The 13,814-nt window shown below is 34.0% G+C and overlaps 1 protein-coding gene across 1 annotated transcript; it reads right to left on the reverse strand.

Annotated features, from left to right (window-relative positions):
* Positions 1–1,819: 1,819 nt before the first annotated feature.
* LOC142521212 (SCY1-like protein 2 A) lies at positions 1,820–12,545 on the reverse strand. The gene is given in 15 exon segments (XM_075624436.1): positions 1,820–2,777; positions 2,779–3,064; positions 3,221–3,339; positions 3,441–3,602; positions 4,234–4,296; positions 4,757–4,885; positions 5,898–6,011; positions 6,409–6,495; positions 6,596–6,682; positions 6,784–6,845; positions 8,963–9,089; positions 9,955–10,137; positions 10,628–10,738; positions 11,106–11,210; positions 11,910–12,545. Coding segments are annotated over 15 exon segments (2,775 nt in total). The 5' UTR covers positions 12,405–12,545; the 3' UTR covers positions 1,820–2,132.
* Positions 12,546–13,814: the final 1,269 nt, after the last annotated feature.

Genomic DNA, 13,814 nt, shown 5'->3' on the forward strand with positions numbered 1-13,814 from the left:
AGGACATTTTCCTCTATTCGGACTTACCATAATTTGTCATGTTCCATGCACCAACATTTGATAATAAGAATGTCAGAAATCATTTTCTAATCAAACTCATCGAATCATGGTAAGAGCGTCTGTAGCATTGCCCCAAGATTCTTTAGGTATCACTGATAGTGCCTACAAGAACCAATCGGTTATTATTAATGTATAGTACGATCCTTTATTCTCACATATCCCGATCGAATTTACAAACATTGGTTCATTGAGGGTTGCATATTAAACTTGATATCCATGTGATACAATCATGAAATAATCATAGTGTGATTGCATACACAACTAAAGAACCCAGTGTCCCTAATCTACATCTTTCATTCTGGCCAGATATTTCATACACTATTATTTTGTTAGATCACATAGGATATCCAAACCTGTGATGAGCGATGAATTCCCGACTACCATGCACTTGTTCCTATATATGTCACAATTGCACCCAATCTCGTCATCTTGTAACCCTTCGCGGAGTCGATAAACGAGTCAAAGCACAATCCTAGTATGTAGAGCCTCAGTGTTGTCCCAGGTTGTTAGGACTAATGATGTACAATCACAATCATGGACTTTTCCTCTCGATGAATGATAACCACTTGAAAAATTCGAATGATGGTTGTTCGGTATAATCATCATATGATTACTCATATTTATGATTGGACTCTCTATGTCCTTACCATGAAACACGGTACACAACATCACAGATATTAGTCTCAAGCTCAAGCGGTCTTTATCCTTATTTTAGGCGGCTGAATTGACCAGAACAAATTTAGAATATACAGTGTTTACAAACGAGTTTCAAGATCGAATTATGATTCATTTGTATTAAAGTATAATCAAGAACTTTATCTATGTCGATTGCATATGTGTACAGATAAAGTGAAATGAAACCATGAAATATAAATTATATTAAAATAAATACTGTTAAGTACAACTGAGTCGATAAATTTTCTAGTCAACCGTTGATTTTCAGGACATCTAGTCTAACATATAGATGTAAATGCACCCAACACAAATTTGATCGAAAAATGTAGATGTGACTTCAAATTTTGATTGATAGTTATGTTTTCTAAGCTAATAAATTCATGAAAAATTGAATAAATTGTGAAAAAAATACATAAATAAACTCCACACATTATTATATATTTACAAGTCATTAGAGATTCACAAATATGAAATTATAATAAAATATGCTGAAATATAGAATGAAGAATATTTTAACCATAAGAGACTTTTAATTTATAAATTATTAAACTAGAGAGCTTTAAATATATAATATAGCATGATTTATTTGGACAAATACTTATATAAAAAAAATTTATAAAAAATTTTTTTACAAAATTTTACAGAATATTTTAAAATATGTTTTAAGAATAAATACGGGTTTAGACAACTATCTTGTAAAATAATTTACAATTAAAAATAACACATTTGGTTTTCCATCATTGTTTTAAATTCTATGAACATAAAAAAAAAACAGATATAACTGTTTTTAAAAACTATATTTGAACAAAAAAAAAATTTGTACGAATACATATTTTAAAATTTTTTTTTCACTTTTAAAATACTTGTCCAAAGACTATATATGTTTTGAAAAATATTTTAACTATTAATGAACTTATCATATACTTTTACTCGAAAAGAAAAAACCAAATAATAAAGCTATACACACGCTTTTACCTTGTAAAGAAAAACAAAATAATTTAATCTAAAAGTCTTTTGAACAAAGGATCCTATTCATACTACAGCCTAAATTTGAAGAAAATAAATTCGTAATATTCACTATCATTTATATTAAAATATGACTCTTTTGGCGTGTATAGAGTCAAGTAACATGCTAGAAATTTCATCGGAAGACTTGGTACTAATTGCAAGCTGTTACATTTCGTTACAAAAACAACAATAAATCAATTTACTATAAACAAAAAGATAGAGAACAAAAGAAAATTTGACCACTCAGTCACAAGCATCACCATCTGAAGAATGAGACCGAATGAATCACCCTCGACAGCAACAGTCAGCAAGAATATGATCTCACTCAAAACCATATTTTTGTCTCGTACAAACAAGCAGAAAGAAATAATTGTGGTCAACCCCGCGAGCTAAAGCAAGTCCAATAAAGGCTCCTGGGATATCATTTGGCTGGATGATCCAACCCGCCCTTCATTTCCCCTCCCACGTCCTCTAACTTTACCAACAGCAGCCGCGGGAGGAGGAGCAAGTCTAGGTGCAACTTTCTCATTCTTGTTAGTAGCAAAGATCGATCCCAAATCTGCAGCTCTATCCAAGGATGAACCGATGACTGAAATTCCATGATTTTGTTTCATAAACCCGAGTGAATTCTGTGAATTTGGGCCACCACCACTAAGATTACCTACATTTTCCAGTTTACTACTTCCTTGATTCTGTCTATCAAACTCGGAAGAAGGTTGCAAGCTGGGCACCCAAGAAGCAGATTGCATGCTCAAACCATTGGTAGCCGCACTATTGCTGAGACCATAATTGTTAGCTGTAGATGTTCTGGTGCCATTGTTTAAAGAGCTTAAGACACTTGAAGTGGCACTAGCCTGTGGTGGCCAGTTAGCAAAAGGATCAATTGTATCCAAACTTGAATTTGGTGATGCACCTTTGTTTACCTTTAGGTTTTCTATATCACCGAATTGAGTAGTAACACGCGATAAAGATCGAGGAGGCCACTCAACATCAACCGCAGGACATGAAGATTGTGGTTCTTGAGCAGGAGGCGATAGATGATGTTGAGGGCATGGAATATCTCGAGTTGACTTGAATAGGCTGACTTTGTATCAAAGGCTGTGTGTTTTTTGATGGCATGGTTATAGACTGGATGGCCATTGGAGCTACTCTAGCAGGCAACCAATCTTCATCCCACGATGAACTGCGCTTTGGAACAGATGGGATATTGGAAGCAGTTTTATTCATTTGTCCTGATGGATGCCCCTCAGGTTCAGGCATTGTTCTTACTTCTGAGATTCCAGCATCTGTCAAAGTTACTCCTCTCTTTTCTTCAATTTTCCTGTGCAGCAGCAACAGGCAAATTGATTTCTGGTAAGGGACGATATCACAACCACAGTTAAAAAGAATGTTGGTAACCGAAGTAAATGTTACATCATATATGCTTAACGAAAATAACAGGAACCAACATAGCTACCACCAAGGAAAGAGATGCTACCTCAGTGCATCCTTCACAAAAAGCATATACTTCGCGAACTGCTGAACATTTAGTTGCTGAGTAATGAGAAGAGGTATGAGCAATGGAAGAACAAACTCAGCCACGAATTCAATGCCAAACTGGTAGAAAGAAACAAAAGAAGCCACTGTAAGTTCAGAGCAGGAGATAAAGTGGCCATGAAAACCAATCGTACTACCAACTTGGTTAAAACATCACAAACCTGCTTCAAAATTGAGTTTGCAACCCCGAGGGTACACATTAGTGTAGGAGCAGAATGATCAACAGCAGTACACTGCTGGATAGTTTGCAAGATATCTAAAACAGATTTCTTATCCAGTATGCGAACCATGTCGCTAAAGCATAAAAGAGCATTCACTCTCACCTGCAAACAGAATAAGATCAGGATAGACTGATCCCTTCTGGATAATTATAGGGAAGGAGTGGGAAAATCTAAGAAAAACAGAGAATTTCAGAACTTATCCAAACAAGAGGACACGTTGAGAATGTACAGACTAAGACGTTGACCTGTCTTTCGTCACAAAAAGAAAATAAATTACTTTATAGCCATCTTAATAGCTCTTTACAACAATCAGCAAAGACTACAACAGTTCTCCTGCTTCCTCCAGCATCATATTACAATACCAAGGATGAAACAATACCAATTACAAGATTCTTAAATGATCTTCAATAGTTCGATGGATTCTTCATCGCGCCATTAATTAGTGAATGAAAATTACATCATTAACTTGTGAATGAAACACACAAGTACTGAGAAACTCTAAAGTAGTTATGGCCAGTGACTACCAAATAAGAACAACACAACACTAGCATGTGTAGAAATCTTATAGTCACCATAGGCCTAATATGTGTACTTACAAATATATCTCAATTTTTATTGGTAAAGAAAGAAACATAATAAGTTGGAGACATAGTTGTCATGTTACAGACTATGAAGAACATTGAACTCTTTGTCAATCGTAAGTTGGAAACCTGAAATCAGAAATATCACGTACCGCGGCAACAGTTGTTTTAAGTGCCAAGCCGTGAACACGAGGCAACACAACCTGCTTGACCATCTGCAAGAGATAACTAAAGATATAATTAAGGAACAAACCTAAAACCAGATAATGCTTCTTAAATGCCAGGTCAATCTTAATCCAAGAACTAAGGTGATGTATAAAATTTAACCTCAATTCACAAACCGTCTTCCGGATATTTTCATAACTGTTTGCCAACCTATTTCCACTTAGATGACAAGGAACAAAATGGTGGGAAAAGAAAACTTGGAAATGGTATTTAGATAATATCCACTATCAATGTTGACGTAAGAAGCAGAGACTGATGTTGTAATATAGTTCTTTGAAAGTGTAGAAAGAACAGTAGTTATTACGTAATTACTGAGAGGTGCCCAATCAAACACAGCCTTAAATTTGCACAAGTTCAAAAATCTTACGCCGTCCAAATGAAGCAAAATAATAAGTCTCCAAGTAGCACAAAATATGGAGAACTATCAACTAGAATATAACTATATACTACCTGAAGATCCAGTTGTTTCGCAAGTAAGATAGTCTTCTTGAGTACTTCCTCTTGCAAGCGGGCATCAGTATCATCATAAGCTCTAACAAGCATGGGTAACACATGTGAAATAAGGTGCTCCTGGCTAGCCTGTCAGATTAAAAAAATCCTGCCACAGATTCAAGCCTCAACTATAGAAACACAAGAAAATACTAGTTCAAGAACTGAAGATGGATTCTGACATTTTGTTTCGAAGTTCAAATTTTCTGAACCACTGAAGCATTTAAGTTGGATACATAGAATGCATATAAACAATAATGGTTTCTTTCCTAGAAAAGAAGAGTTCATTTCACACACAAAAAAAAATCGCATGCACAACCTAAAATGATTCATTCGAGCCCCATTTTTTGTTATATAACATAACTCCATTAATTTTTTCTCAAAATTTAACACAACTATTCAGTCCATGCTCATGCATAAACAAGAATAAAATAAAACAAGAACAGATAAACTTTATAGCTCTCTCTTCTTAGGACATAATTGTCCCTCTGTCAACTTCGAAAAATTCAAATATATTAGTAAACATTGTTCTTTTGAAATTGATTATTATTCACTTATAGTCTTTCATGAAGAAAAAAAATTGTACACCTAATTAACTGTTTTTGTTATTTTCTTTCAACTATAGACAAATTTGTTAAATACTACATTAATTCAGAATATTGGTCTAATTTTATAAAATAGAAATGATTTTTATCCACCAATCACTCAATGATTATTAATCAAATTTGTAATATATTAACTATAATTAAAGAATGCGGGTTCAGGTTTTTATGTATAAAAAAGTAGCTTATTATGATTTTGTTTCCAACTGCTTTTTTTACCACTAAGGTAGTAACCGTTCCATCATTTAGTTGTTACAGATTCTCACTATAGTTGTGTAAAGTGATCAAAATACCAACACACACCCAAAGCCAACTATGCAAATGGATGTCAGATAACATGCAACTGTGTCTAATTCCAAACAACTTTGAACACATAAACATGAAACAAAAGGCTTTCTCATTGTTCACATGAGTTATCCTCAAACTTTGTTCAAATCTAAACTGGAGTAACCGGTTCTTCAGACAATTTCAAAACTCAGAGAAAAAAAATATTTCATTACCTTGTTGATAATAAGCTCAGCATGCTTCACGAGAAGCAATAATGTCTCACCTGAAGCCGTATTCAAGACTGGAACAAGAGCTGGTAGGCTCGATATCTCAAAATCACTTTTATCCTGCAGCAGTTTTAAGATACCGGCTTTCAGATTTGTAGAATTATAAATTATGCATGGAAAATATTAGGAAATCATCAGAGTGAATGATCCAATCATGGCATTAGATCAGATAAGTCAACCATCTCATGCATAGTAAGAAGCAAAATGATATTTTTCATTCTAAACTAAAATCACTCACAATCATCTAATCACCAAGCACAATTAAGCACAAAAATATTATTCCACTATCATAGTTCAAAAATGATGAAATTCATATGCATATATTTAATATCGCATAATCAGTTATGAAAAGCATATAAATGCAGAATTAATCTGCCTAGCAAGCATAGTTCAAGTCTCACGTACTACAGTTAATATAATCAAGCCAAAGAGACTTCAGAATACCATGTTGAAGTACCTGAGATTCAGCTATTGTAAGAACCATTGGCAGAATAATTGGCTGCATCACCAAGTTCCGAAGTTCTGCACAAAGCGGAGGGAGAACCTGCATAAATAATAATAGAAATGCAATTTAATTTACAGTACTTCTCTGTTCTCGTCAGGGCAAAGAAATACTTTTTTTTATGAAATAAACAATCTCAGACCTTATACCGCAGTACACGGGAGTCAAAATCTTTCCACATGTCAGATAATGCTTTTAGAAAATCAGATTTCTGCATGTTGTCTCTTTCCTGCAAGCCATCAGAGATATTTCTGGGTTTAATTTCATACAACTGTATAATGTAACAATAGAAAAAGCATGTCACATATATGCAAGAGTAGGATTCCTTACAAGCATGTGATCCAGGAAGCGAAGAGCTCGCAACCTGGTGTCCTCCCGGAAAAAAGATGAACCTGCAATCAAGGAACGTGTATAGTAAAGTTATAGACTACAGAGTACAAGAATCTCACTTATATCATACAACATAAATCTAAAATAACTTATTGAACGCATAGTTATTTAGGACGCAAGGCTCACTGAAACGCTAGGGTATCCTGGAGCCCGAGACGCAAGGCGAAAGACGAAGTGAACACTTTGTCGAAGTAAAACGCATTTAGCATAAATTTTATAATTAAATACATATAAAATGATTGATACTATAATATTACATAAATTAAATATTTTTCACAACAATAGCAAACATTAAAAATAAAAATTCATCAATAGACAATAAAACGTAAATCATAACCAGAAAAAAAAAAACTTTCATAGTCTAAAATTCATTACTAAGTCATCAATTCACATTATATCAAGAAAAAAACTTCAAATATTTAAATCATCAAATTCATCTTCGTCCTCCTCAATTATATCATTATCATCATCTTGCAAAACAATGATGAGTAATGAGTTTAGAAGAAATTTGATTAAAAATTTGCATAGAGGATTACGGGTTCATCTAAATAATCAAATTCGTCTTCAACCTCTTCAACTATATCATCATCATTGGGAGAATATTACTGTAAAAGTTTGCATAGGAGACTTCTGAATTTTCATGATAAAAAAAAAGTCTTGTATAAGTAACAATAGGGATTTTTTTATCATTAAATAGACATAAGCTTTGCTAATTGGGCTTCAAAATTAGTTGAGCTTGAGTTACTTCTTATTTACCTACAAAATATCAGCCACTTCTTTAAAACGCACGCTTCTGCGCCTCTCGGATGCATCGCGCGCCTAGGCAAAGGCGCACGCTTTAGTGCGCTTGTTTCAAGTGTCGCACCTGGGTAACAACCCAGACGCAATGGGTGCGCAGGCCCATGCTTTTAATAACATTTCAACACAACACAAAATAAAGCTACTAATCGTTTGTTCTCGATCATTTCAACTAAAAGTGAAACAAAGCACAACATCACACTTTTCTTTGCAACAAAATTATTTAAACCATGTTATACGATCAAGTCCATGAATGGTAAAATGAAATTAAATTACGAAAATTTTCTTTTTTTGATAGGAAACGAAATTATATTAATAAATAAATAATAGATATTAATTACGAAATTGCTGTAATATAAAAATTAAATTACAACAATTTTGACCGATACCGATTCATATAATAGCAAGAAGAAAAGCTAAAAATGATTAAGTTAAAAGAAATAAACGAAAATTTAATGTTTGATACTTGTATTTTTAAAATATTATATATATTATATTATATACTCGTATATTTATTCAATATGTCAAAGAATCGAGTTAAATAGTAGAAAATAATATTAACATATGATAATTTTTCATGATAATCATTTGAATTTTGATTGTATACACTTGATATTGTTTAGTTCAACAAAATAATGCACTTAATCTCATATGTTCAATAAATCAAAAGATTGTACTAAGATTTTTTCATCATCGAAATTTTTAAAATTTGAGTTGGATCTTTTCTAGTCTTACACCTTAACCAAAGTAGTTTTCCTTGCCCCTATTGTATACTAGCAGCAGGACCCTAAGTAATATGGGTGCATAACAATCTGTGTTTACTTAAGAGGCCATGATGGCTATTATAAGATTCTCTAACAATATATGTAGTAATATATTTTAAGGCGAAATCACAATGAGGTGTAGAATTAGAATTAGCAAGGTTAATATATAGCAAAGACAAGAGGAAGGTAGTAGTGCAATTTCATATATTCACATACCAAAAGAGACCGGGTAGTTACTACAAAGGGATGCAGTAGTTTAATACATTGGTATAGATTATAACAGAAATTAACATACAGTAATAGATACAGATAAATATTTAAAGACATCCAAAACTACCACGAAGTATTCTTATTTACAGTACATTTTAAGAATAGGACACTTGGAATCTGAAAATTAGTCCTTATGACCTGCTCTCTCTTAGTGCAAAAAGATATTCAAATGGTCTTCCTCGTCCGAACAACACGCAACAAACAAAAGAAGGGAATTCGATTACCCTGATCTTGATTCAAAGATATCAAGAACATACTTGAACAGACAAGGCACCATCAACCCTAACCTGTAAAATCCAATGCGGTTGGCCTCAAAGCTTCATTTGTAGAAAGCATCCTCAATAAATCAGGAACTAGCTCCTTTGGAATGGTGGAGAATGCCTCACTGGTTAGGTAAGTCAAGCTATTTGTATACTGCAGCAATAAGTAGGCCAGAAGTAATTAATCTCAAAGCAAGGATTTTCTTATTAGAAAGAATTTTTCCAGCATGAAAAGCGACTCAGTTTTTTCGCAAAAAAATAAAATATATAAATGCACCGAGATTAGTTTCACTAGGTTAATAATTTTTCAAAATCTGTTTTGTTTTTTTAACTGAAACTAAAATGTTTGGCACCTAAGTCTAATAAATTTCATCACAACTGCCTTAAATCAGTGAAAAATTACGGAATTGATGCAGAAACTAGTCAATAATTCTTTGGGTATTAGTGGCTACCTGAACTAGCCAAACTCAATAAGAACAAGACGGTGTGGACCAATGCTAGTAACAAGAGGAAATTGGTTTAAAATAAAAAATTCAAATAATAGTGACAAAGTAAGAAATCTGTATACATATGCTTCCATATTCGGTATTTTAAGCTAAATACAAAAAGTTATTGGTCACCCATAAGTCAATTTAAGACCCTATCATTGTCGTGATTGTGTTCCTGCAAAATTAAATATTCCAAAACATAGCTGACAAGCTCCCATCTTATCTCTCAATAGGAGCACAGAAATTTTTATCAAACTCACTACATCTAATTCTAAATCAAAAGACAAATGTGAAGATGTTTTAATGTCATATTGACAGAAAACAGAGAACACAAGCATATACTTCAGGAAAAGGAACAAATCAAAAGAATTAAGAATTACAACATAAAATCTGCATTACTAATGAAATGAACGCAAAAAATGGCCAAGGAGATGAGACTAAAAACATTCAACTTGTCCAGACATAACAAACACAAGAAGATCATTCAGTAGTGTAACATAATAAAATTAAAAAGCAAGAACAAGAAAATACCATCTTCACATTGTTGTGACAATCAAATAATGGCTTCCGAGCTATCAAGTGGTAAGCAAGGCATGCAAAGCTGAAAATATCAGATGCACACCCAACTGAAGATGTTTTACTGCGAACCAATTCAGGGGCAGTGTAATTTATTGATGGCTGGAGGGGAAGAATAGAATCTTCTACATCGTATTCCTGTCGAAAAAAACCTGATCAGAATAAGATATCATACATTATTGACATTCATAATTAACAAAAATTGACTCAAATATGTAATAATAACAAAAATGTGATTAGCAATGACTGGGAAAACATTGTGATCGACAAAATAGAACATTATCAAATGCCTTCGAACCCTGACCCAAGTATGTGGATAGAATATAAATTCCTCGCTCAAATGGTAGACAAAACTAGACACTCGTCTTGCTCAAGAAATTTTTCCAGATTTCAAGACCAGATAGCCTTCAACATGCTAGCTAGTTTGAAAAACTCAGAATTCTTTGTATGATATTTCCTCTCCGTCTCATTGACTCATAACATTTAGTTCTTAATTTTACTCGTTCATAAGAATCACCACAAAATTGAAAATACATATACACACGCCTGTATTTTCTCTAAGAGCAAAGAGAAAAATGCATGGATATCCGGTATCCCTCAAATCACAGTGTCAAAGACTATTACTCACAGCATAATGGAATGCCTGACTGTTGGCAGAATCAGTGGACGACTGATCAGTTGAAATTGTGAAACCAAAACCCCCAAGTTTCCAAGCTCCATTAGATGTTATGAGGACACTCTGTAATAGAAAAAACAAAAGTGAAGAAATCATCATCCATTATCTACATGCTGTTTAATACTTAAATTGAAAATAATACCCAAGGCAATACATAGTTAGACACAAATATTAATTCACGTCGTGTGCTGAGTGATGAGTCACTTACAAGAGCCGATAGTACATTAAATCGGTGCACCATTCCTTTTCTTCCCGTTAAGGTGCTCCCTCATAAATCATTACTCACTTGTTTTTTATTTCCAAAATTCACAAGGTCAATACAGAGAATGACAAGTGGATTTTTCTATTAAAACAAAGAGAAAAAAGAAGGCGAGAAAGAAAGTGCGTGAAAATGTGAAAACAAAAATCACCTGGAGACCAAAAATCATACCTCGGGTGCCAAAGCCCTGTGGATAAGGCGTGCATTATTATGAAGGAAGTCCAACGTCTCTGCAATCTGGAGCAGACCATGTTTCACTTCCAGCAATCCCATTTCCTGCATGATGAAATAAATACAAATAATAGTATATCCTTTGATAGCTTTGGGACCAAAATATGAATAGGAAAAACCAGAATGTTGCTTTCTCCTAATTTCAACAAGTATTAGTTGTTGATATCAGACAACTACTAGAATTATACTTGGTTGATTCAAGCAAGCCTTTAAAACAGATAAAATAAATTAAACTTAAAAGTTCCAAGGTGAAGAGCCCTGTGACACATTTTTCAAAGTCTACCTCCACGGTATCTCTAAAACATGCAGGGCATTAGGCATATGATGCTTGAAACATAGAGTGATTTATTTGACAATTTATGAACGTAAAAAGATATCAGAACAGGGAATTCCAATGGATGATCATAATTTTCTTTTTGCAATTACAGATCTCTAAGCTCCCCCCTATTCAAAGAAGCTTCCAATAGAAAATCCTGGTCGTGGTTGAGGCCTGGTTAGAGGTTTTCCTACAGTAAGATTCCAAGGCCATCACGATTCACAATTTGCCCATTATTCATTGAAATTTATCTTAGCGTATTACATTTTTCTAGTATCATTAATTCACAGAAGTAGCTGAAAGAAGCCAAATTGACAATCAACATCATCATATTTAATTCTGGAAGTTACAATAGTTCAAAGTGAAATCCAAATTCATGCAATAGAAGTCGGAACAAAATCGTCAAGTTAAAAATTGAGTAGAATTACCATTCCCTTGAGGTCCTTTGGCACCGCGGAAATATTCTCCACATTCCCCAGCGCGTTGGCGGCGGAAGCAAACAGAGGTTCGGTGACCATAGCCATGGCGTTTTTACTCTCATCCAAAGCCTGGACAACGTGCACCACACCAGGATGCCTCAACCTGACGAGCCGGGTCGCATCGGCCCGTATGACATCCAGAAACGCATCTTCGGCGGCTTTGGAAAGGCCAGCCCGCTGGCGCCCATCGGAGAGAGCTTTCTTATCCAAAACCCAGACGCAGACGGTGGAGTAGACTGATGGCGCATGGCCGTCACGCGACTTGGCGGAGTACAATTTCCAGGCGAGGGCGGGGCCGGCGGATCCGATCTGATCTAGGAGGACGTAGTCCTGCATGGGTCTAGGAAGACCGGTGACTTCTTGAACGGTTGTTTGGACAGTCTTCTCAATGACGGCAGATGCCTTGGCCAAGGCCTGCGTCAGGGTTTTCATGTTCAAGGACATGATAAATAATTAGGGTTTGTTTGATTTGGGGACAACTGGAGATGATCGGAGTCTCTGAGGACAGATCCCCCCGGCCCTCTCTCTCTATCTCTCTCGGTCTTTCTTCAATGTTTTGTTTGGAAGGGTGTGATCATATTATCATTTGATCTCATCTCTAATATTCTATTTGAAGATTAAAATTTTCAATTTCGAATAAATAATATTCGATCATGTTCGCAAATTATTTAAAAATATCATTCGAAAGTTCGCAAATTATCAAATAAAATAGTTTAAACTCGAATTTAATATCTCAAATACAAATTATTTACTCTAGAAAAGTCGGCTTGATCGGTTTACCAGATTATTTCATGCTCTTATTTGGATGTTACAACATAAGTGCGAAATTATATTACTTTCAAATTTGAATTAATTAATTTGAATAATTAATATAATATAATTTTTTTGTACCAAAGTAGTATCGCTACCAGCAAACTGAGAGTGAGTTCAGGCTTTTATATTTTGGGCCGATGATCCTTGCTTACATTGTCGGGGTGTGTTTTAGATGCCGATGAATGATTGTCCAGAATCTATTTGTCAAAATTTCTTTTACGTACATTATTTCCTTCGAATTTATTGTATTGTTACTAGTTTGGAATTGTGTGTCTGGGATCTTGGATGTTAAAAAATGAGAAGATTTCACTTTTAAGTGGGTCGTACAGCAAAATTTTATGTGCTGAATATTGTTCTGTCACGTCTACGCCATTTTTAAATGGGGGCCACTTTAAAATCTAAACATAAGAAAATTTTAATTTTAAATATTATCCTTTTAGAATTCAAAATTTGATATATAACATCCACTTAAAAAAATAATTAATCAATTAAAAAACAAAACAGAAAAGGGAGCAAGAAAATAGGATCTTGTTCCCTCCATTCTTCTCATCCTTCTCACAACGATTCTTCTTTTCTTCATCCTTCACTCATTAGTCTTCTCTTCAATATTTTTTCTTCCACTACATTAAGCAAGAGAATATTTTAGTATTTATTTCCCTAAAAAAAAGTTTCAATTTTTCTCAACATTGTCAAAGATTTTAAATGCAGGTGTAAGTTCTAATGTCATCTCAATTTTTTTTATTGATTTACTGGTTTTTATTACAATGTATATATTGTAAATATAATTTTTCATATATTTCATTCTTAATTGTTCGGTCGTCCAAACATTATGGGTTCAGTCGCCTAATTCTGTTTTCAGTCGCCTAATTCTGTTTTCAGTCGCCCATTTTGATATGTTATGTCATCCAATTATATGTTAAATCATTTAATTTTTATGACATCTTTACTGCTTATTTTGTATATGAATGACGATCATCCAGATTTTGATTAATTCTAATGGAGAGTGGAAGAATGATTTCTCCACCTACTCCTGCAGTAGTT

The sequence above is a fragment of the Primulina tabacum genome, chromosome 12, assembly GCF_025594145.1.
Source record: "Primulina tabacum isolate GXHZ01 chromosome 12, ASM2559414v2, whole genome shotgun sequence".
Classification (NCBI taxonomy): Eukaryota; Viridiplantae; Streptophyta; class Magnoliopsida; order Lamiales; family Gesneriaceae; genus Primulina; species Primulina tabacum.